This window comes from Panicum virgatum, chromosome 5N (assembly GCF_016808335.1).
Source record: "Panicum virgatum strain AP13 chromosome 5N, P.virgatum_v5, whole genome shotgun sequence".
Taxonomy (NCBI): domain Eukaryota; kingdom Viridiplantae; phylum Streptophyta; class Magnoliopsida; order Poales; family Poaceae; genus Panicum; species Panicum virgatum.
In genome coordinates this window covers 25,286,341-25,311,096 of record NC_053149.1, presented here as the reverse complement: position 1 = coordinate 25,311,096, position 24,756 = coordinate 25,286,341, and the positions used below count along the sequence as shown (strand labels likewise).

The window sequence follows — 24,756 nt, the reverse complement described above, 5'->3', positions numbered from 1 at the left end:
GTTTGGGTGACTTTGTCAAAATGTCAACTTGACTTCACCATTGCCTAGCTCTTATCGAGACGATCAAAATGCAGACATAGAACGTCCAATTTGGATTCAGATGAGAGAGTTATGACCTCGGGAAGACTTGACCTTGACAGGACTGGTCAAACCGGTTGGCTAGGACGGTCAGACCAGTCTAGACAGTCCAGTCCGAGTTAGGAGTTGTATTTCTACATGAAATTAGTTAGGGTTTCGACTCCCAATGGTGCAAGACCTCCCTTGCCTATAAATATAAAGGTCCACGGCCGATTGAGGACATCCAATCGATCAAACAACTTATCTTTCTGCGGTTTTACCTCTCAAACCCTAACTTCTCCAATCCCCATTTGCTATTCCTCTTGCGTCTCTACGGCGTTCGAAGGCATTCTGAGTGGTCTGCTGACCTTAGAGCAACTCTAACTCCATTAGCTCCGATGGGTCCCCCCGGAGCTTGTGGTTTTAGATTTTTGCAGTCTTCCCTGAAGAACCGGTCTGACGGGTCCGTCCAACCGGTCATACCGATTGGCGCAGAGGAGCTGCCGGTGATGATCGTTGCGATCTGCGTGTTCTTGCACTTTCGTGTGTTAACCAGAATTTCGTCAACCCAATGGCACGGGCAACATGGAACTTTAACATGTGCCTAAGACATGACTGGCTGAGTTGGCATGCCAATGCGGACGTCCAGCTCGGATAGAGGATGAAATTGAACCGGAGAGCAAGAGTTCGAGGACTAAATTGGTCTTTGCAAGAGTTCAGGGACGAACTTGACCCAAGAGCAAAAGTTCAAGGACCACATTGCCTATTTTGCCATCTTGGAGAACTACATGGCCCGTGACAACACCGTATGAGTAGAACTAGTCGTCAATCAAAATTAGTAACAAAATATGTATACATGTCATATTTGAAGTTACACTTCTACCTAACTCATGGTGATATGCTTTCATGCTTCAGTACCATAATTATAGACCATCGCAATCTAAATTTTAAAGAACTTGAACAGAAAGGCTTCTCATGAAGATTCTCAGTCACATAAGCAAAATAAGCATAGACTATAATGCGTCCGCAACATGTAAACAAAACCAAGTGTCTATTCATCAACACATAGTAGCTAGTGCTGATAATGTTCTTTTGATTGTGGACACTTCAGCATAAACGTCCATCATTTTTGGTCGATCTTTTGGTGTCTGCATAGAGCATGAGAGACCAAGCTTAAGAAGCTGCGTAATGCAGCTATACATTCCCATGATTGTGTGATTTTCATGGTCTAGTTTATTCTCCATGCCTTCAGATCCGAAATTTGGGATGACATTAGGATCTAGTATCCCATCAATCTTTTGGGGAAATGCATTTCCAACAAATTTCTGAAGGCTCAAACCATTATTAAACAACTCATCTGTTGGGCGTTTCCCTGTGAGCATTTCTAGGATGATGATTCCATAGCTGTAGACATCGCCCTCTGTTGAGATCTTGCTCCCAGTTCCATACTCTGCATTTTTTTTAACATGGACTATTAAAAATGATAAAAGTTTCCTTATGAAAAAGTAAATAAAACGTGGATGATATTAAGGGGATGCGCTATAGCTTTTATAGTGATAAGAGATATTAATAAAGTAAATGATTACCAGGTGCAATGTAACCAATTGATCCTCTTGGTCCTGCTAAGCTTGTAGAAATAGTAATACTTGAAGAATAATTATGGCTTTGAAGGAACTTAGCTAACCCAAAGTCACTAAGACGGGCACCCATGACATCATCTAGAAGCACATTGCTAGGCTTTAAATCACAATGGACAATAGGAGGCACGCAACGGTTATGTAAATAATCCAATGCAGCAGCTATGTCCACTGCTATTGTTACTCTCGAGCCCAAACTTAACGGTCTTCTCATTTCCGAATAAATCCAGCTCTCTAGGGTGCCATTGGCCATATACTCCATTATAAGAGCCTTGAAATCATTCCGTTCCTTGTCCCATGTTGAGCATGCAGAAATCACCCTTACAAGATTACGATGACGAGTGTTTCTGAAGGCCTCGCACTCAGTAACAAAGCTTTTTGGAGCTCCAAGTTCATCAAGCTTGAAAACTTTGATAGCAACGATTTCACTTGCTTCTGATTCAAGTACACCCTTATATACTGATCCAAATGTCCCTGAACCAAGCAAGTTGTCTGAAGAGAAACCATTTGTAGCTTTGACTAAATCAGCGTAGGAGAAGTTTTTCATCTCCATGAATGATGGATGATCTGTCCGCTTAGATCTCTTTCTCCACTTCAACAGAACAAATATTACACATGACAAAGAGATCAAAGCAAGAGCCACGCTAATCCCAATTATCATTATTAGGTTGTGGGAACTGCGCTGCCTTGATGATGCAACACAAAGTGGCAGTTGTGACATTGGGGAACTAGAGCATAACATGGTGTTCCCCTGGACAAATACCTCGCTAGAATTTTTAAATATCCCTCCTTCTGGCAGTTGGCCCTCAAGATTGTTGAAGGACAAGTTGAGAAGATTCAAAGAATTGAAGGATCGAAAAAAGTTTGGAATTTCTCCACTCAAGTTGTTTCGAGAGAGATCGATCTCAGCAATACCTCTCAAATTGCTGAAAGACTGAGGAATTCTGCCGTCAAGAAAGTTACCCTCCAGGTGAAGGGACTCTAAACGGACACAGGCACCGAGACTATTTGGAATATGGCCAGAAAGATGGTTGTTGGAAAATTTTAGTGAGCCTATATTGATCAAGCCACCAATCTCCTGTGGGATTTGCCCAGAAAGCTGATTGTGGGACAAATCGAAACCTTCTGTTAGGGAGGTAAGAGAGAAAAGCTCTTTTGGGATGCTCTCGTTTAAGGTGTTACATGAAAGGTTGAGAGTGATTAAATTTTTGCAGTCACCTAGCGCCCTAGGAATGGCTCCACTGAAATTATTCTCTTGCAAAAGTAGCTTGTACAGATGACTGAGTTTCCCTATTGAAACTGGAATCTGTCCAGAAAGTTTGTTACTTGATAAAATTATGTAAGTCAAATTTGCAAGATTTCCAATTGAGCCAGGGAGATTTCCGACAAAATTATTCTGCTCCATTCTAAGCTCTATGAGGTTCGTGAGATTCCCTATCTCTGGTGGTATGGTACTAGATATCTCATTCGCGTGCAGCCACAAAGCCTTGAGGTTTGCAACACTACCAACTGAACTAGGCAAATTCCCTTGCATTACGTTTGTTGCCAAAGACAACACCTCTAACTGCGTGCAATTTGCCAACGAGGAGAGGAAAGACCAATCGCCAGCTTCCAGGTGATTACTTGCCAAAATTAGTGTGTTCAACTTGTAAAGAGGCCCAAAAGATGGGATAATGCCATGGAATGCATTAGCCCCTAGGTTAATGAACTCAAGATTTGTTGCATTGGCCAGAGAAGGAGGGATTTGGCCTTGGAAGTTACTTTGCTGCAAGATCAATGTTTGGATGCTTGGAAGGGTGTACCCGATGTCAAATGGAATGGTATCAGTGAAATTATTGACGCCTAAACTAAGGTACATGAGTGAAGAAATGTTGTATAAGGAGGGTTGGACAGTCCCTTGGAAACTATTGTAAGATATATCAAGTACTTGCAAGTTTGGTATTTTACCTATACTTACTGGGATGATGCCGTTAAAATGGTTTGATGCAAGATACAGCGAGCGAAGGGAAGAAAAGTTCCCCAAAGATGAAGGTATAGTGCCTGCAAGATCATTCACCGATAATGTAAGATATTGCAAAGGTGAGTTGACATTTGAAACATCTGGTATGGACCCAGTAAAACTGTTCCACCCAAGGTTCAATCTTCGAAGTGATGTGCTGTTGAACAGGGCAGGAGGAATGTCACCACCAAGGTTGTTTTCTACCAAGTCCAGTACTTGAAGCGAAGAACTGTTAGCAAGGGCCGACGGAATAGGCCCCGTAAGGGTATTGTTTGCAAAGACTACAGAAAGAAGGGATGGGCTGCTTCCAAGTGAAACGGGAATGCTGCCCGTCAAACTGTTACGAGCAAGATCTAAAACCGAAAGATTGCGGAGCATCCCAACCTCTTCCGGGATAGCTCCACTGAGCTTGTTGCTGCCGAGATCAATCACCTGAAGGTATGTGGAAGACAAAGTGTTTGGGATCGAACCGCTGAAGTTGTTAGAGCTGAGGTTAAGGTAGCTCAACCTACTCAGCTTCCCAAGTTCCAGTGGAATCTGGCCACCGAGTTGATTGTCCGGGAAGAGGATCCTTGTGAGGCGAGTGAGGTTGACGATGCAGGGTGGTATTTGGCCATTGAGGCCAGATGACTCGAGGTCCAGCGCAACGACACGAGGTGTGCTCGTCTTGCTGCAAGTAACACCGGGCCAGCGGCAGAAACTGAGGGAATCGTTCTGCTTCCATGAGCCTAGGAGACCGGCGGGGTTTGAGAAATGGAGCTTTAGGCAAAGGAGGGTTTCGAAGTCGGTGTTAGATGAAGAAGAAGAAGAAGCAGCATTAGCTGCAGGGAATACTAGAAAGATCGAAAGAGAGGAGAGGAAAACCAGAATTAGGAGCCGCGATGATCCGAGACTGAGAATTCGCACAGGAGGCACATGTCTTCTTGCTCTGTCACTCATATTGTGCTTGTTGTCTATTTCAATGATTCCTGAGATCTACTAGCGAAACAAGCTGCATTTATACAAGGATCTACCTGCCTAGCTCCATGCACGTGCCCTTGCTTGCAAAATACTTTTTAATTTGAATATGCTATTTGCACGTTAAGTATAAGCTAGTTAGGTTCCTCGCCAGTTTCTTCTTCCTCATTTCCACGTACCTAACACTTTCAGAGTTTCAGTCAAAGGTACAGAGAAGGAAGAGAAGATGATTTGTATCATGTAGAACGTGACTGCTTCAGGACGAAAAGGATGGGCCGTTGGATAAAGGAAGTTGACTGGGATTTCACATAATTTCTTCCCTGACGTCAACAGAACGATCCATGGCACCATGCTCTGAATAACCACGAGGCATGGCTAGTAAAGTATTATGCGTCCACGACACATGGCAATTCCAATATTCCATGATTCTTATAGATTTGACTACGTGGGCAGCTATCATGGTCGTTAAGGGCACCTGGTCCGAATTTGTCACCCAACCGGATGTGCAAACAAGGGAATGTCTGTGGAAGTCAGGGCAACGGCGCGTGCGTTCGTGTTCGGATGACCTGTGTCTTGGCTTCCCACGATACTTCCAGCATGTCCAGCGCGTGCATTCACATTCCAACGACCCTTTTTTGACCAAGAAAGTAGACGTTCCGGTTCGTACCGGTTAAAAGGCAGCATTTAGGATTGTTGCCAGGGATACTGAAAGGAGCTGGTAGCACACAGAATGGCCGCGGCCATCTCCAAACTTCAATAATAATCGGGCTTCGACGATTCCTTCTTTTTTTTTTGCCCCACATGTACAGCTATGAATATGGCAACAAATGTACGCGGGTATCACGACTTTTGTGTGTGACTAACTTGTGTCGTCTGTGTCACTCGTTGCTCTGTTGCTGGCCACGAAGTTTCCTTTCACCCAGGAATTGAAGACAGCTCAAGCGATCCACCACCAACCATCCAAAGCTTCATTTCGGTGACCCGTTGTGTTGAAGAAAGACCCATGACAGCCGGATCGGAGTAGGTGACTGCATGATTTGACATACCACCTACGGTTTGGAAGATTGAGAGGAATATCCTTACGTTGCCAAGCACTAATAATCATGGATAGGTCGACGGTACTGGTTGTTTATGGGACAAATCAAGTTGTTGAGGTATCTTCAAAACCAGTATTTGCCATGGAAGGTAATTTTGCATTGATGACAAAAGAATTGCTGAAATGTCTATTAAAATAAAAAATTAAAAAATAAAAAATAAAGTGAAGTGAGTGTAGCTCAGCTGGTAAGGTTGCTTGTGGTAGAACCTGCCCACCAGGGTTCAAGTCTTTGAATTGGCACTAGTGCTCGCATTTTTTTTGATTTAACCGGCGATTTTCTTTCTGTGGTAGGTGACGTGTCCGTCGATAGCGAGGCGCTAGTGGAGAGTTCGTTTGGTGTGCCTTCACCAGCTTTAACTCATCCTAACATATACACTATAGCAACCATGCGAAAGACTAAATGGAATAGTTGCACCTCCTATCTAAGAAAAGCGCACTACTACGAGAGGGGTTTGTAGGGGTCGGTAAGGTGAGGGGTGACCTGCTCCTGGAAATAGGTTTTTCAAGGGCACCATTGATGTTCGCCGTCACTACTATCACCTACAAATGGCGCTCACCGCCTTTGAAAATGTCTTTCTAGGGGCGGGTTTTTTGCTACAGTAGTCCACTCCTTTTGCAGGAACGGATTACATTTTGACCTGCTCTTGGAAAAAAATCAGGACATTACTTCATATCATTTTTGTGGTAGTGGCTACTTCTAGTTTGTTTTCTTGCCTGAGTGTCCTTCAACTTGGCTCCTTCAGAAGGCAAGGTCAGTCTCGGGTCGTAGTTTCATTACACAATTACTAATACCGGAAACTTAATAACCGAGTTGGATGAGTATTATGGCGATGGATCTCCTTTATCATCTCATGAAGCTTTCCCTCTGATCTACTTATGATGATCATCCATTTCAGCAAATTTACTGATGTGGCATAAAATTTATGGCCAGTTTAGTTACGAAAATTTTTGGGCACTTTTACAACACTAATTAGGAGTACTAAACATATACTAATTATAAAACTAATTATATAGATGGACAAAAAATCATGAGATGAATGTATTAAGCCTAATTAATTCGTCATTAGAGATTGGTTACTGTAGCACGACATTGTCTAATCATTAATTAGGTTTATTATATTCGTCTCGCGATTTCACCCGGGGTTATGGGATAGATTTTATCAGTTATTCACATTTAATACTCCTAATTAGTGGTCAAACGTTCAAAGTTACTGTAGCACAGGAAAAATCTGGAAAACTAACCGGGGCCTTATTGTCTATGAAACCCTACTGAGATTGGTCTTGATATCAATTGGTTACGTGTCTCCACACGCTAACTCCTTTTATTCCACATTTCCACCCAACCAACTTTTAGACAAATGTAACATAGACATCGCTGGTTCTTCGTCGGAATGCATGGAGGCTACGCTTTATAAGTGGCGGAACTGGTATTGTATCTTGAGCATCGAACACACTCACGAGTTCTTAGGCATAACTCTCCTCTCCAAAGGTAGAAAGCACATACTGCATATCAGTAACAATGGCAAAGAACTCGGCCTTCATTCAGCTGCTACTTGTCCTCCTCACGTTACTGGTTTTTGTCGGCGGCATCCTCGCACGAGATGGACCAAGCACCTGCGCCAACGATCGTAAGATATCACTGTTGCCTTTTCTAAATAGACGCAAGAAGGTTCCGTTGCATAAATTACGTCTTTCGAATTTCTAGCTGAAGTCTACTTCATCATTTGCAGCAGCTCGACAGCAATCCTGCCCTTCGATCCCCGGTAAAGGGCAGTAGTTGTGAGCAGCGGGATTTGGAGGACTCTTCTGTTGGCCTCGCAAGTTTACTGCATGAAACAATTACTTACACTTCTGTGTTATTCACTTGTTCAGGATGATCTTGTGTGTTCTGCCGATGTCCACGTTATGGCCTGCTTTACCAATAATATAATATGATGGACAGTATAACTGCCCGTATACAATAAAAAAGTTTGGAGAAGTTTATGAGTACATATGTAAAAAAGTTTTCACCTAAGTTTTTGGTTTGGTCTGTCTTGTGTCATTAACAAGTGGGGTCTTAATCTATCATATATGCTAATGAGACGTGCTCTCCATCAACGATTCGATCACATACATCCCTACACATTATTGAACAGACAATTATATATACATCTCGATACTTATACCAACTCTATCCATAGCAACGTACGGGCATATAATTATCTAGTATAATATAATTATAGATATAGATATAGATGTGGGTTGCCACCAAACTGTCATGGCAAACAGATATAGTAAACACATTACTACGTGTTAATTACATCTTAATTATGTAAGACTAACCAAAAGAGACTCTCTACGACTAACTGCATCAACCATTTTGTTCAGATCTCTCTATCAGTCTATATCTAATTCCTAATACTAAAATACTGCCTCTCGTGATGATTATCATGCTTCATACCCTCACTCACTACTCTTCGAACATTCAAGCTCCAAGCTTGGAGATATGCTTCCATAATCACTTTTCATCATTAGAAACCTGTGATGTTGAACCGTGGAGCCATTCTTGATGGGAACATGAGGTTGCCTGATCATCCATCAGGAGGATAACTATCAATTGGTCGATAGCATGCCACAAACAATCTGGCTTGCGATCAACAAGATATGAGCCCACGATCGATGCACCACATCTTCTCTTGGTTATCAACCATGTGCTTCCCGGTTTATCTCGCCACCAAAGCTAATCCTTGCCTAAAAATCAAAGAACACAAGCAAGAAGGGGAAAGAACGCAACAAATATTGCAAGTGCGTGGTTAAGCTCACGGATTGTGGGGATTACAAAGTTATGATGTCAAAATAGTTCTTGACAGATTAATCCAAGTAAAATCCAAATCCTAAAGTGAACAAATACTAAAGCATCACTATGTAAGAAAAGCCCAATAGTGACGGCAACATCTTCCTAAGGTAACGAGCATCGGGCCCATCACTCCTATAGCGTCACTGTTTAAGAATCAAAGGTGGCGGGCATTTGCCCGTCACCTATCTGAATTTATAGGTGACAAACTTCAATATAGGGCCGTTGTTCGCGGTTGATATCGATGGTTTTCGCCGAAAACGCTCCACCTGATTTCATGAAACATAGGGTGTAATCATGCTATAATTATCAAATCTAATGAGTTCCACAAGTTTTGGTGTATATTTGGTTTCAGGGACAACATATCCAAAATTGAGCCAAAATGGGCAATGTTTAGACCTGCAAGCCCGAGCCCGGCCGATCGGAACATCAACTATGGAATTTCGGCATGAAACTTTACCAGAGTGATCCTGAGGACAAATCCAAGCCAATCCAATAGGAATCAACTCAGAATACACAAGTTAAGATCAGAAGGCTTGAGTCCCTAAGCACAAAGGGAACACGGGCCCAGAATCAGAGAAACAAGACGTGTAATGCCCGGAACCACCCTCAGGAGCAACATCCAACCGTTGAAGATCATGACGGTGTAACGGAGGGTCGGGAGACATCACGGGCAGGCCGTCCGGCCTTGACCAGGCCGCCCGGCCCAAGATAACTATTTTGGACTGAGAACCAAAACTACCGACCTCCAGAGAGGATCAGAGCCATCCCATAGAAAGGCGGTGCTAGGTGGCACAAGGGCCAGGCCGACCGGCCTAGGCCAGGCCACTTGTCCTTATAGGTCAGCCACTAGCCATCAACCTTCGCGTGGAATCTAAGCAGCAGGTCAACTTCGCGTGCAAGTGAAGCTTGGGTTCAGAACCGACCTTGAAGCACTATATAAAGACCCCCACTCCTCACTTGCAAGACACACCACTTGGAGCAAGAAGGGTCTCAAGTTTTGTAGCTTTCTAGTTTATAATAGGGAGAGTGTGAGGTGAGAGCTTTGGCGGGAGCCAAGCTAAAGGAACGGAATCGAGTTCTCTCGACCTTACCCCACTTTTGTAGCCACTTTAGGGAAATATATATTTTCGAGTAAGTTTATCGTTTATCTTTAGTGTCTCGCTAGTTTTACTTTTTACTTAAGTTACTTTCTTTAATCTGCGGGATCCTGAGTCTGTGTAAGGAGCAAGCTCTAATTATCTGAGGTTACTTTCTGCCTTTGTACATGGTAGGAGTAAGTAGATCAATAGTTGTAGGCATGGTGCCTAGGCTTGGTTAGCTATCTAAGGTTGTGTTCCACCCCACGGTACTGTAGTGGTAGGCGGCAAGTGGTGACAGTCTTGTTCGTCCCTCATAGTCCACCACGTTCGGGTGTTTTCATAACAGTAGTTATTGTCTATCGTTGGCATCCCTTCTCACCCTAGTCTGAGTCCTTCTCTGAGATCGCCGAAGCATATCAAGTTAGTAGTCTGGCAGGATAGCTTAGTATTAGGTAATCTATCTGGAGTTAAGCCCTCTACCCTCGTACCTCTCCCTCCTTGGCGGGTCTGGCTGAATCGTTCTAGACGAAGTTGAAGCTTATCGTTCCTTGGATTTGATATCCCAGGTATACTCTCTGGTGAAAGCTACAATAGGACTCCGTGCGTTTGTGGAGTAATTCGTATTAGGCTAAGAAGTGCCAACAACCGTCACCTTTTATGTTGACCAGGGCCCCCCGTATGAAGTTTCCGCCCGTCACCTATGTCAAATACAGATGACTGTTGTAGTACAACGTTCGCCACCATTCTTCGAAAATAAGTGATGGACTTAGGACAAAGCTCGTCATTTATAATTTTGCAAAGTTGACGGGCTATGCTTCCAGGAGCTGTCACCAGGCGAATTTTAAAAGTGACGTGCTCTGGTTGTTGCCCATCACCTTAGCCTTTAGGCCCCTGCAGGGCCATTTTGTCTTCCGGCTGCATCATAGAGCACAGCCAGGATTTGGCAGCCATCTTGATCCAGCACTCACACAGCACTTAACCCATCTTTTTCACCTAGTTTTTGCAACAGATTGAACATATTGTAAAAGCATTAATTAGAAGTACAATCAATGGTAGAATGAACAAACACATATTGTAATGATGATAGAATACAAGGGATGGGAACCAACACACGAGCAGCTGCTCACAGCGAATTCACAACCAATGTTCACGACAAAGTTCACAGAGGATGGGCAGGTAGTCATGGCATCAAGCACAACTTTCTTTAGTGTTTGCCGCTTCCAGTGTCTCCTCATCTTTGGATTTAGTATTCGTCAGAGCTGTAAAGGAGTTGTGTTAGCAAAGAGATGGTTGGACAAGTTCTATTGTTTTAACTGGATACTTGTATACATAAGGATTGAAATTCAACTAAACGTAGCCTTGTGTGCAAACTATTTTGGTGGAAACTACTGGGGTGGCATCTTCATGGCCGCCCAATGAAAGTACATGGGAGGTATCTTAAAGGTCGCCCGATGGTGTCTCCGGTGTTTCGGTGGAACCTGTTCCCGGATCGTCTTGAGGCAAATCTTCTTCTGGTGAATCAGGGGGTGATTCAATAATGGGACCTCCATGAGGATCCACATGAGGTAGTGCATTTTTGGATTGTCTTGGTGCTCAAGAATGTAGTTAGGGGCAATGTATAGACTAGTTGTACCATACCTATCTGCCGATGACCTACTCCATGTGCACCTTCTTGTCCAGAAGGCCCCGCACTCTGACCACCTTCGGGTTGCTAGTACAGTGTGTATCGGACTCGATAGTTGGGCTGGTCTATAGTAAGAGTGACAATTGTTAGCAGGAACAGTGTAACATTAAGGGAGCAAGGATCTGTTGTAACTGCAGTTACCGTCCACCTCGCGCTGGATTGCTTATTGATCACCCGGTGGATGCGCTTGTACACGAATCCAAAGTGGCCATTTGTGAAGGAGGAAATCACTGGTTTTCAATTGTCTACGGATGGCTATATGTGCAAGCCTAGGTATAACTGATCTCGGTGCATATGTGTTCATGGTTATTGTGAGATTACTTCTATTCAACTGGACGTCGCGAACATGACATATGTTCGCAAAGATTCTAGGTATTACTATGGGCTGCAAAAGATGCGGTCGCATTCCAGATATGACAAGCCTGAGTGGTTCATTATTTTTTGGTGATCGTGGGCGTCTAGCTGTTGTCTGGAAGTTGGGTATGTTTCCATCAAAGGGTACTGTAATGGAACCATGCTGGGGCGTCCATGGATAGATTGCAAGGATTTGGTTCCCAATATGGAGTAATGGTGTACTCAGGATGCAATTGGCTTCAGCGTTTGATTGGGCTAACACCAGGTCATCAAAAAAATGCTGTGAGATATTGTCTAGCGGAACCAAGATCTGAGATTGCTACTGTATTGCATTCTGTATCGCTAACCGATTGATCTCATAGGGGGCATTTGGAGGGAACTCCGGGTATGCTGATACATGGACCTTGACAAGTACTAAGAGGCCTACAAAAGCTGGATTATCGAAGTTCACCTCATGCTCGTCAAAGATTGTGAGGTTTGGATGGTTGAAATGCGACATAGTTGGTCGCCGGGAGCGGTCGCTGGGCAACAAATCACTATTTCAACATAAACAACAAGTATATAGGTGACACCAAATATATAACCATCAAAAGAAGCGTCAGAACAATATTTAGCGTTTCTGAAAAGGCATCAGAATAATACTTAGCATTTCAAAAAAGGCATCAGAATTGAGAGAGATATGTTTGGATTATATAACCATTCATAAAGATCCCAGCCTCATAAGGCATAAACAGATGCGTACTTGCCATAAACACCTCAGGCTTAACTACGACATCTGTTTCATGCCTTTCGCGGCTAAGGTATTTACGTATTGTTCTCACAATAGCTTACAAGTATGTCTCTCAATCTCTCTTGGTGAGCACTGAGGTCAATCTATCTCCTACATCATTATTTGCCAAAAATGCTCACCAATGAACAAAAAAAAGAAGGCCTCAAGTATATATATGACATCAAGTATCCATGAATATTTGGCATTTCAAAAGAAGCATCAGAACAATATTTAGCATTTCCAAAATTACATCAGTGCTGGGAGAGATATGTTTGGATTATATAAAACTCCATGAAGACCTCAGTCTCGAAAGGCATAAGCTACTGCATACTTACCATAAACAGCTCAGCCTCGCTAGACTGCGGCATGTGCTTCATGCCTTCTGAGGCGGAGGTGTTTATGTGTAAGTATACAATACCTTATAAGAACAATCAAATTTAATTTGTACTCTTGTATCGATCTCTCAATCTATCTTGGTGAGCAACAAGTCTATCTCTCAATCTATGTGTGCAACATATCACTATTTCAATATGAACAACAAGTATATCTTGGTGAGCACTGAGGTCAATCTATCTCCCATATCATCATTTCCCAAAAATGCTCACGAATGAAAAAAGAAAGAAATAAGGCCTCAAGTATATATATGACAGCAAGTATCCATGAATATATAGCATTTAAAAAATGGTCACAAATGAACACAAAAAAAAAGAAAAAGAAGAAGGCCTCAGGTAATTACCGAGAGTTGAGGAGGTGAAGGTCGGGACTGGGGACCACGGGCGCGACGAGGAGGCGGCGGCATTACCGAAGACCGGAGAGGAGGCGGTGGCGTGACCGGAGATCGGAGACCAGCGGGCGGGCGCCTGGTGGTGCGACGAGGAGGCGTGACGGCGTGCCCGGATCTCCCCCTTGCCTGTGGGCGGGGGCTCGACAGCGTAACCGGATCTCCTCCTTGCCTGCGGGCGGGGCTCAACGGCGTGTCTGGATCTCCTCCTTGCCTGCGGGCAGGGGCTCGACAGCGTGCCCGGATCTCCTCCTTGCCTGCGGGCGGCGGCGCGACCGGAGAGGATGCGAGGGAGGATAAGCTCGGTTTTTGCATGACCCCATCTTCTTCGCTTAAATACTAGATCAAGATCAAGGTGACGGGCAATATCTTGGAACTTCACCTATGTATCTGGTAAAGGTGACGCGCGATGTATGTAGACCGTCACATATGTATTAGTTAAAGGTGACGGGCCTCATCATGGCCCGTCACCTATATTTTTACATAAGTGACGTGCGATATATGTAGCACGTCACCTATGTCATGTGATGCTCTGGGAATCGCAACCGCCGGTGCACTCTCGGCAACTGTGCCCGCCCTCTCGGCTCCCGCCCTCCCACGCATTGTATAGTGCCTCCCGGCTGCTCTCGGCTCCCATCCCCTCATACCCTCTCGCACCGACGCTCTCGTCCTCGTCGTTGTTGATCGACAATGTCGGGTTCCAGCTCCCGCTCCAGCTGCCGCCGCCGCCACGTGCCCAGGAACTCGTCGCCGTCTTCCTCACCCAGTCTCCCTCGCCGCCGTCGCCTTCTTCCTCTCTCACCTCTAGCCCCAGCTCCAGTGCCAGCCCCTGTGCCGGCCCCTGCTCCGGCCCCTGCTCTGGCGGCTGACGATCCAGGATTGGATCTGGGCCACCCTTTCGGCTTTGACGACACATGGGCGATCCGTGTCCTGCAGGATCCGTTCAACTCGTTGAACGACTACCTTGTCCGCCTTGGGAAACCAGCCGGTCATGCAGAACGCCGCCGACTATATGTCTATGCCATCTTCAGGGTGGCGGAATTTATCAGGGATCTATCATGACTATGTAATATCGTAGTTTGTATGCAGGTCCCTTTATGTGTGTGTCTATATATAGTTATGATAAACTAACTTCTGTCTTGTTATATATCTCACAATAATCTTAACATTGTTAGCTCGCAATTTTCATGTGCACTGGTAAGATAGGCATACACATAGGTGATGAGCTACACATATAGCCCGTCACCTATATTATAGGTGAATCATTTTTTGCGGGAGCATAATCGGGGGGTCTAGGAGAATGAAAGGTGACACGCCTCATCTGTGCGCATCACATTTCATATTAGGGTGACGCGCGACATGGTGGTGTTAACTTTATTTGTGCGCGTCACTATAGGATGGGTCTTAGGTACTGTCAGTTTCTTCTTCCTCATTTCTACGTACCTAACACTTTCAGAGTTTTAGTCAAAGATACAAAAGACGGAAGAGGACGATTTTTGTGTCACGTAGAACGTGACTGATTGAGGACGAAAAGGATGGGCCGTTGGATAGAGGAAGTTGACTGGGATTTCACCCACTTTCTTCCCTGAAGTCAACAGAACGATCTACCATGCTCTGAATAACCACGAGGGGCACGCCACATGCAAACCATTTATCTTGTATTCTCACTTCGTCAGTCATCACGTAATTCCGTGATTACATGGGCAGCTATCATGGTCGTTATTAAGGGCACCTGGTCCAATTTAGTCACCTAATCAGATATGCAAACAAATGTCTGTGGAAGCCAGGGCAAGGGCGCGTGCGTTCCTGTTCAGATGACTTGTGTCTTGACTTCCACGATACTTCCAGCATGTTCAGCGCGTGCATTCACATTCGGACGACCACCCTTTTTTGCCAAGAAAGAAAATAGAGGTTCCGGTTCGTACCGGATTGTTGTCAGGGAAACTGAAAGGAGCTGCTAGCACACTACAGAATGGCCGCAGCCATCTCGAACCTCAATACATCGATCATCGCGCTTCAACGATTCTTGCTTTTTTTTTGCACCACATGTACAGCTATGAATATGGAAACAAATGTACGCGGTACTAGCACCATGTGTGTGTGTCTCTGTCACTCGTTGCTGGCACACGAAGTTTCCTTTCACCCAGGAATTGAAGACAGCTCGAGCGATCCACACCAACCACCCAAAGCTTCACGACCAATTGTACCCCCCATGACGACCGGAGTGGTTGACTATGCTTGATTTGACGAACCATCTATGGTTTGGATTTTGGAACGAAGATCGTAAGAAATAGCCCTATGTGCCGCCAAGTACTAATAATTGTGGACAAGTGGATGCTAGTCGTTTGACTGCGTGGAGAGGCTACGCTTTATAAGCGCTCGAAGCCTCGAACTGGCATTGCATTATATTTTGAGCATCGAACGTACAGTCACCAGGGCTTAGGCGCGCACATCTCGCCTCTCCAAAGGTAACGAACTCTTCGATTGGAGGCACATACTGCACCGTAGTAACAATGGCGAAGAACTCCTCGACCTCCGCTCAGCTGCTTCTCATCGTCCTCATGTTACTGGTTTTTGTCGGCGGCATCCTCGCACGAGGTGGACCAAGCACCTGCTCCCGTAAGATACCACTGTTGCCTTTCCTAAATAGACGCAAGAAGGTTTCGTTGCATGACTTACGTCTTTGGAATTTCCAGCTGAAGTCCTACCTTATCATTATTTGTTGCAGCTCAAGAGCAATCCGACTGCCCTTCAATCCCTGGTAAAGGGCAGTAATCGTAAGCAAGCAGTGGATCCATGGACGATAGGGTGGAATCCGAGAGCCGTTTCTATATATGCAGCGGGATTTGGAGGACTCTTCTGTTGGCCTCGCAAGTTTACAACATGCTGTCTGTTCTTCAGGTCCATGCTTGTGTGTCGTGCTGATGTTGGTGTACTGGCCAGCTTTACCACTACAATTAATATGATGCAATGGACAGTATAATTAATATTGCCAATACTACAATAAAAAAGTATGGAGAAGTTCATGAGTACATGAATATGTGTATTTCGACCAAACTGTCCCGACCGCTAATAGAAATAGTGAACACGCCTTATTACGTGTTAGTTACATCTTAATTACATACCAGGTACAGACTAACGAGTCACAATACAAAAGAGACTCTATACGATCAGTGGAATCAAACATTCAGTTCAAATCTCTCTATCCATCTATATCTATTCAACTATTCCTAATACGAAATAGAATAGTTAGTCCAGCTGGTTGCTACAACCAGAACTAAGAACTAGAGGGTGTGCAGCAAGGTCAAGCACCACCATGGACTTGAAGCTGTTGACAGCTAAAATTGGCAAATACCGTGGCCGACCGGCCGGATCAGTTGGGCCGACCGGTTAGAACATGTAGAGTTCAAATTGGTTAAGATTTGTAATTTAGAATCCTTTTATAAACCGATTTGGAAAGGGTGCATGCTCCCCGATCTTTTAATAAACCTATTTGGAAGGGGTGCATCCTCTCCGGCCTATAAATATAAAGGCCACGGCCGATTGAGGGTTTTTTTAACAACAATCGAATCAATACAATCTACCTTTTATTTTTTTCAAAAACCCTAGCTTTTCCAACCCCTTTTGTTGTTATTCTTGCGTCTCTACGGCATTTGAGAGCATTCTGGGTAGCTTGCCGACTCAAGGACAACCCTAGATCTTCAAGCTCTGATGGGGTCCCTCCCGACCTTGAGGTTTTAGGTTTTCACGCTCCAACCAGTCTGACTGGTTGGTGCCACCGGTCTGACCGATCTTCGTGGCATTTTGCTGGTGAAGATCAATTGCGATCCGTGCACTCTAGTACTTCGTGTGTTGACCTAAACTGCGTTAACATACTTTTTGGCAACTCCGCTGGGGAAGAAGAAGTCATCCATAGAGATGGCTGGTAAGGAAGAAAACAAATCTCTGATTGACCCCAAGAAGGTCATCGATGCTGAGTACGATGACGTACCCGAGGAGCACCGCCAGGCTTTGGAGGCCCAGCTCAAGGCATTTGAGACTGAATACAAGAAGGAGCTGGCCTCGTGCTTCGGGAAGACTCGGCAAGGTCTGATCAAGAGGGACAAATTCGTCATGCCGACTTTCATCTCCAACTTCATCTACTTCCAGTACGAGCTATGTAAGCGCTTCACCCACTGACTTCATTAATCAGTTCTTATCTGCTTTGGGGAACAAGTTTGATGAATCACAACAACTTAGGCATAACTTGCTCATTGGAATTGATGAACGCCTTCAATCTTTAGATAAGGGTAAAAAGGTAGTAGATCATACTTATTCCACCAAAACCCTTAATGCTAGTTCTTCAGTCATGCCTACATCTGCACCGTTACTTCGATGGGCAAACACCACGGCCAAGCATAGTTTAGCCATCCCTAGCCGAACCATTCGGACCGGTCCAATTGACCGGTCAGACCGGTGTTGTGGCGGCTGGAGCGGTCGGACCAGTCCAACAGACCGATCAGACCGGTGTCATGGTGCTTGGCTCAGCAACACCACCATGGCTCACATCAGTTCCTTCTTCACCTGGCCTTGGCCGAATGGATGAGTTGGTGAACTTCGAGCCACCATACACCACCAAATCGTACGACGAACCCTCTTTTCCCACTGTTACCACAAGATGTTTGGATCGACTTGATTAAACGTAATCCTGTTAACACTACATAGAACGATGGCCACCACTGATCCAGCCACGCATCATCTAAACTCTAATGCCCAAACATCGATAAGTGGTAACTATGAGGCCAATCTTGCTAGGATGAAGGAAGATCTGGCCAATATGTTTAAATCTAAACTTGTCATAGATGTGGGTAGGACCCGTTTGTATCAAAGGCCTTATTTGATCCGGGTGACAGGTAGACATACTGGACCTGTCAAACGGCACCTACAGTTACGAGTGTTAGCCACATCAGCCTACTAGGCCCGCACTCGTACACATGGGCGCTCGGGTCACACCTCTCCAGTGGACCCGCATTGACATAGTTGACACACTAGCGTGGCACGAGGACCGGTGGGTCCAGGTTGCTACACGTGGCAGCCGGTTCGGTTCTATGACGAGTTGCATTTTGATGGCGCACCGTATTGTGACGCTATCAAATGCTATTTATTGACACACATTTTACCTTCGTCACTGATCCGCATAGGATGAGGACTTCGATGATGACTTGTGATGAAATGGATGTTGGTCAGTGATGCATGTTTTATTTCTGTCATAGTTGAACAGGGGTTGCAGGCCGTCACCGAAGGGCTATGACGAATTCTGAATTTTCGTCATAGATGCGGTCTATTCAATGACAACTTTATGGAACATCACGCGCAAAACGTCATTCGATATACTATTTCTACTGGTGATATGACCCCAATTCACCACTCTCTGTAGCCCTGCAACAAACATCCTGGCCATTTGGCTACAACCCCACCCAACTACCAAAATATGATGGATCAGTGGACCCACTCAGTTTCTCGTGACTTTCAAGGCCACCATCACATCAACTGGGGGAGATGATCCTATTATGGCCAAGTCTTTCATCATAGCCTACAAAGGTCCTGCATCGAACTGGTAGTCGTATTTACCACCATGATCCATCACAAGCTGGAACAAACTCAAAGACAAGTTAAGGCAAGACTTCCAAGGCTTTAAGAGGGTTGACACAATCTCTGCCGAAGACTTCCAATGCATACAGGTGGACAGAGAGCCACTCTTCATAAACTTCCCCATCAAAAGAAATAAGCAGAACTGTTATATCTGATAATTTTATGTGCCGGAAAACATGCATGTGCAATATCTAAGAAATCACCTCTTATATAAAAGAACATGCATGTACAATTCATTACCATCAAAATCGTAGTGTTCACTACTCTGATCATCCAAGAAAACATAGTATCAATATTCAATTTATGTTCACTGCATGGGGAGTAAATAATAAAACAAAATATTTTTTCACCATATGCTTTAGTGGCGCAGGGGAAGCACGCAGCTGCCGGTCGCGTAGTGTAGCCGGCGACCGCCACTGCCTCCCCTAGCTCCCTTGCATGGTGGCCATGAGAGACGCCAACAGCCTGCTCCACTCCCCAACTCAGTTCGGCTGGTGGGACTTCGGTGGCCATCATTTGGCTTGATTGCCCGTGGTGGTGGTGATATTTTCTTTAAGGAGTTTTGGGTGAAAGCTTTACTTGATGCATGCGTCGGGCCGACATCGGTGGCGCTGTCTAGGCATCATTTTTCCTCCTTTGAGGAGCTGTTGTGATGCTTTCGGCAAAGGTCAGCAGTTCTCCGGGTGAAAATCTAACTCTGGCTTGTCGGATGGGCAACGACAATGTTTTCAACGTCGTGTTGGAGGCATCGCCCTGGAGTTATGTGTATCTAAACTCATTGCCTAAGCAGAATTTATTTATATGGTTTCTACGTTGAAGGGTTTCATGAGCAACCAAGTATTGAAAAATCGTGTTTCTAAGTAGACGAGAGATGTGTTTGATTGGTTCTGCGCAAAGCTATTACATGATTGAAATATGAATGAATGAGAAGATTGAAGCCTAAACTTCTAGCTTTCTTTCTTTATATTAGAGCATTCTTTCTTGCCTTTTAACAGGGCCAGCTCTATGATTCCGAGTGCTCTAGAGCGAACCGGATTTTATGGGCCCTTAGCCTAAATACATTTTTTATTTTGTAATAGGATAAAAGAGATAATAATACTAATGTTATATTGGCATATATATAATTATTGAAGAACAATAAATATAATATAAACTAAAAGTGGAAAATAAAATGAATATGATTACCTCAAATAATAACTATGCCCCATGACTCCATCAGTAATAATGTTTCAGTCCTTCATAAAATAGCTTCTTGGAGCATTTCTTGATGCGAAATCCTTAAGAACCATATCTAGATCAATGTTGTTTAAGATATCTTTCTCAATGATGTACATAGCCAAACTATTCAATCTTTTAGGTAACATAGTTATCCTAAAATAATTTCTTTGTAGTTTCAGTTTTGAGAAACTTCTTTCAACTGAGAGTACAGTCACATGTACAATTTCTTTTCTAAGAACCTGACAATTATTTCTTGGGCAACAATCAGAAAAACAAATGATGCCTCATTAGAATTGAAAGTTTAAAACTAAATATCTAAGACATTAGATAAATATTAAATAAAATTTATGTAAGAAGGAATAATACCGATGCAATAAGGCAATCACTGATTTCTCTTGAGTCTGGACGTCTCGTCTTTGCCTCTTTCACACTTTGGATTGCAGGATTGGATCACCCGAGCATGCACAGACAGCAGGCAGCTGCAGCAGTGCAACACAGGGGGACAAACACACCAAAGGGTCGTTTAGTTGCGTCCGTAGAGTTTTTAAAATGGAATCTTTGCACAAGGATGCAGACTGCAGAGTTAGCTCAGCTCGTGAATCGTGATGGAGACAGACAGGCAGACAGCGCCTGCCCTGCGGCAGCTGAGGCGACGGGCAGAGACCTGAGCGGGTCGGCGACGACGAGGGCGCCTGGACGGCCGACGGCAGCCGGCTGCACCGCTGCGGTTTCCAACGCCCCTCTGTCCTCTACATCTCCCGTCGACCCTCCTGTGTAATCAATCGCCAATCGGAGCGAGCGGTGCGACGCATCGTCTGCTGTCCACGATCAGCGATTAGCACGCCTATGATTACATTAGATTTGATGCTGGGCCCCCTTCTCCCGGGCGTGTCTATCTATCGCTTTAAGCGATTTCACACGATCGCATCGCAGAAGGGATCAGCACGCGGGGCATGCACCGGCACGCGCGAGCGGAATCTGGGGTCCGGCCCATTAAACTGGTTGGAGGCATAAATGTTAGTTGATTTGCCATTTCCCCCTAAAAAAAAGGTCTGCCATTTGCTTCAGTTTTTTTTCCACATAGTGTTCCCAAAAACTAAAATTTTTGCACAAAAAGTTCACCTAAAAAGTTTACCCAAATGTTTTAGAACTTTTCAAACATTTCAGATTTATTTGAAACATTTGTTTAAAAGTTCACCTAAAAAGTTCGCAATAAATGTTGCTACACACTAATGTTATGAATGTTTCAACCATTTCAAATTTGTTTGGAAACAATTCAAAGTTTACGAAGAAAAGTTACCAAAAAAATGTTTTGGTTTTTTCTAAATGTTGTTAAACACTTCAGAATTGTTTGACATTCCAAATTGTTCCAAAACATTCAGATTTGTTTGGAATCATTTCATAGTGTTCTAAAAAATTGTTTACACGAAAAGTTTCCAATAAATGTTGAAAAACACTTTAGAATGTTCCGAATGTTTGAAACATTTAAAATTTGTTTATAAATAAAGCAATTTAGATTGTTTCAAAACATTTCAATTTGTTCAGGAGAAATGTTAAACTGAAAATTCCACAAAAAAGGTAAGCAAACATGAAACAATTCAGAATGTTTACAACAAAATGTTTAAGTAAAAAGTTCTCAAAATGGTCATCAAACATTTCAGGTTATTTAGAATGTTTAAAAACATCCAGATTTGTTTGCGAACAATTAAAAGTGTTTCTATTTATTTTAAACATTTCAATTTGTTCAGAAAAAATGTTGAACTTAAAAAGTTGATAAAAAAGGTCAGCAAACATTTCAAATTGTTTAGATGAAAATGTGTAATTAAAAGTTCACAAAAAATGGTCATCAAATAAAATCAGATAGTTTAGATTGTCGTGACGCGCGCAATAAATAGAAATTGTCGTCTCCGCTTGGAAGTGTCTATTCATAGCACATGCGATTAGCCGTCATACCATCGCAGAAGTCTATCAGAGATAAAAACATTCTAGAGAAGAAATTTGTTCCAGAATCAAATAAAATGTTCCAGAACAAGATAAAAATACCCTCGAAATAGAAATTGTTTCAGAACAATTAGAAGTGTTTTAGGAAAAGCATCATCTAACATAATCGAGTGTGGTCTAGTTTCGAAGACCTCATCGTAATAAATACAACTATGCAATCAAAATTTAATTTAAATAATTAGTTAGTATGATAGGGCAATTTGTATTTGAATGGATATATTGTGCATGCAAATCGAGCTGCCCATGCCAGCAGCCTTCTGCGACGGCCGAGCTCCGGCATCCTGCGATGCAAACATTTACATCGCAGAAACGAGGTGAGCGCATTATCGGACGAGCACAACGCACGCGCGGGCACGTGGGAATGGACAGGGGAGGTGGCCCATTAGGCATTTTGGGCTGAAATGTTAATTAAAGGCCTCTCATTTGCAGCGCTAGAAGCACAAAAGCCAAACCGTGATCTACAGGTTCGCTCCTACTTCTTCGTGTTCTATGAAAAAAATCTAAATTTGTTCGAGAATAATTAACAGAGTTCTAAAAAAAATACCAAAAATGTTCTGAAATCAAATTTTGCAGTTTTTAAATGTTCTTGAACATTCTCAATTTGTTTGGAAACATTTCATAGTATTCCGTGGAAATGGTTACCCAAAAAGTTCCCAAAAACTAATTGTAAAACATTCTTAAAATTGTTTCTAAAATAAATTCCAAACTTGTTCGAGAACAATTGACAATGTTATGGATAATTGCCCAAAATGTTTGGCAACAAGTTTTGCACTATTCGAAATATTCCTGAACATTCCAAATTTGTTTGGAAACATTTCATAGTGTTCCGTGGAAAAAATATTACCCAAAATGTTCCACACAATTGGAAATGTTCCGAAACATTGCAAAGAGTTCGGTAGAAAATGTTTAATAAAAAAGTTTTCTAAAACTAAAATTTCAAATTTATTTGAGAGCAATTCACAGTGTTCTGAATAAAATGCCAAAAATATTTGAAAAAAGTTTTGCACTTTTTAGAATGTTCCTGAACATTAAAAACTGCCCAAAAACATTTCAGAATGTTGCATTTATAATGTTTATCCAAAAAGTTCTTGAAAAATGTTCGTCGAAAAAATCCAAATTGTTTGTACAACAAATTTCAAATTTGTTCACGAACATTTCGTAGTGTTCTAAAGATATTGCTACGACAAAGACAACCAAAGAGACTGAAATCCGAAGAAATCAACTATCAAATCTGTATAACCTAGTTCGATCTGTGATTTATATGTCTCCACGCTAAGGATTGGGGAAAAGGAACTAATAAAACTAAGAGGAGGAATGAGAAAGAATCGATGAACAATTACCTACCAATCAGAGCAGGATCATCATCAGAATGAGTGAGATGAGAAACTATATCCATTGATTTGCCAAATTCCTCTAACGCAGAAATCCTAATCGTCTAATGATCTCATCATCAAAGAAGCTATTACCTTTTTTTAGTGGAGAGAAGCTATTACCTCGTTGGTGTCGTTGGTGTGGAGAGCGAACCAGTGATGGATGAAAAAAAAGAATAGCGCTAACGTGGGCCATCTTTTCTTAATGGGCCGCCGAAACTGAAACTATGAAGACAAAACAAAATGGTGTAGCAGACGAGCCATTTCTGGAGTTTTTTTTATTTTTATATTATTTTTTTCGATTTATCAAAAAAATATATCAATTTTTTTTTGCAAAAATGTCACACTGCCGCCGGTTCGTTTGGCGGTAATGAGATACCGCCGAATGAACCGGCGGTAAGGGTTCTGGCCCACCGCCTGACAACATATCGTCGGTTCATCCGGCGGTAAGAGGCCAGGCCAATGGGCCTTCGTGGGCCGGTAACTTACCGCCAGTTGGACCGGCGGTAGCTGGCGCTTACCGCCAGATGAGCCGGCGGTAAGAACCTACCGCCGGACCAACCGGCGGTAACGCCCCCCATCTTAATCCCGCCCGCCCGCCCGCCGCCCGCCAGCCCGCTCACTCCCCGTGCCGCCGCCCGCCCGCCAAGCGCCGCTCGCTCTCGCGCGCCGCCGCCCGCCAGCCCCGCGGCCCGTTCGCTCTGCCGCCCGCATCGCGGCTGGTGAGGGCCGGCCCCCGCGCGCCGGGGTTTGGCCGGCCGGCGCTCCCCCGGCCACGCGCTCGCCTTTGGTTCGCGCGCCCACTAGTGTGTCAGGTATATTTTTATTTTTAGTTTTATTAATAATAATTTGTAGATTAGTATTAGAAATATTAGTGATTTAGATATAGTTTTAGATGTAGAAATAGTTTTAACAAATATTAGTGATTTACATATAATTATTTTTAATATGAAATCGTAGAACTTGAAATTGAAAATATTAGTTTACAGACGAATATAATTTCATATATAAATATTAATGAGTCCAAACAGACATATTAGTGTCATAAAAATATTATTAATTGATATATGTCAGTAATAGTAATAGAAATTAAGATAGATGTAAATAGTAATAGAAATTGTAGAGAAACAATTAAGATAGATGTAAAAATAGCAGAATTATTTATTAGCGTTGATTAAATTCTAAGGACAAGTAATTATTGTCGTAAATATTGGCAGGCATGTCAGATGATTTGTATTTTCAAGTGTTCTATGGGTCAGGAGAAGTTAGATATGGTCCTGAAGGGAT

At 43.4% G+C, this 24,756-nt stretch overlaps 1 protein-coding gene and 2 long non-coding RNA genes across 3 annotated transcripts; 2 read left to right on the top strand and 1 right to left on the bottom strand.

Moving 5' to 3' along the window:
- Positions 1 to 892: 892 nt before the first annotated feature.
- Positions 893 to 4,681, bottom strand: LOC120676742 (probable LRR receptor-like serine/threonine-protein kinase At3g47570). The gene is made up of 2 exons (XM_039958068.1): positions 1,644 to 4,681; positions 893 to 1,507 (listed from the first exon to the last, which is right to left on the bottom strand). Exons 1-2 carry the CDS (start codon positions 4,630 to 4,632, stop codon positions 1,116 to 1,118), a joined length of 3,381 nt encoding a protein of 1,126 aa, XP_039814002.1. The 5' UTR covers positions 4,633 to 4,681; the 3' UTR covers positions 893 to 1,115.
- Positions 4,682 to 7,186: 2,505 nt separating this feature from the next.
- LOC120675531 lies at positions 7,187 to 7,823 on the top strand. The gene is made up of 2 exons (XR_005675380.1): positions 7,187 to 7,374; positions 7,477 to 7,823. It is a non-coding gene; the product is annotated as an uncharacterized LOC120675531 (long non-coding RNA).
- A 7,814-nt stretch (positions 7,824 to 15,637) lies between these two features.
- On the top strand, positions 15,638 to 16,283 carry LOC120674148. The gene is made up of 2 exons (XR_005674996.1): positions 15,638 to 15,868; positions 15,978 to 16,283. It is a non-coding gene; the product is annotated as an uncharacterized LOC120674148 (long non-coding RNA).
- Positions 16,284 to 24,756: the final 8,473 nt, after the last annotated feature.

Coding starts and splice junctions, on each gene's coding strand:
- LOC120676742 (XM_039958068.1), bottom strand. CDS start 4,632: ATGAGTGACAGAGCAAGAAGACATGTGCCTCCTGTGCGAATTCTCAGT. Junction 1,508..1,643: donor AATTGGTTACATTGCACCTG/GTAATCATTTAC, acceptor AAAAAAATGCAG/AGTATGGAACTGGGAGCAAG.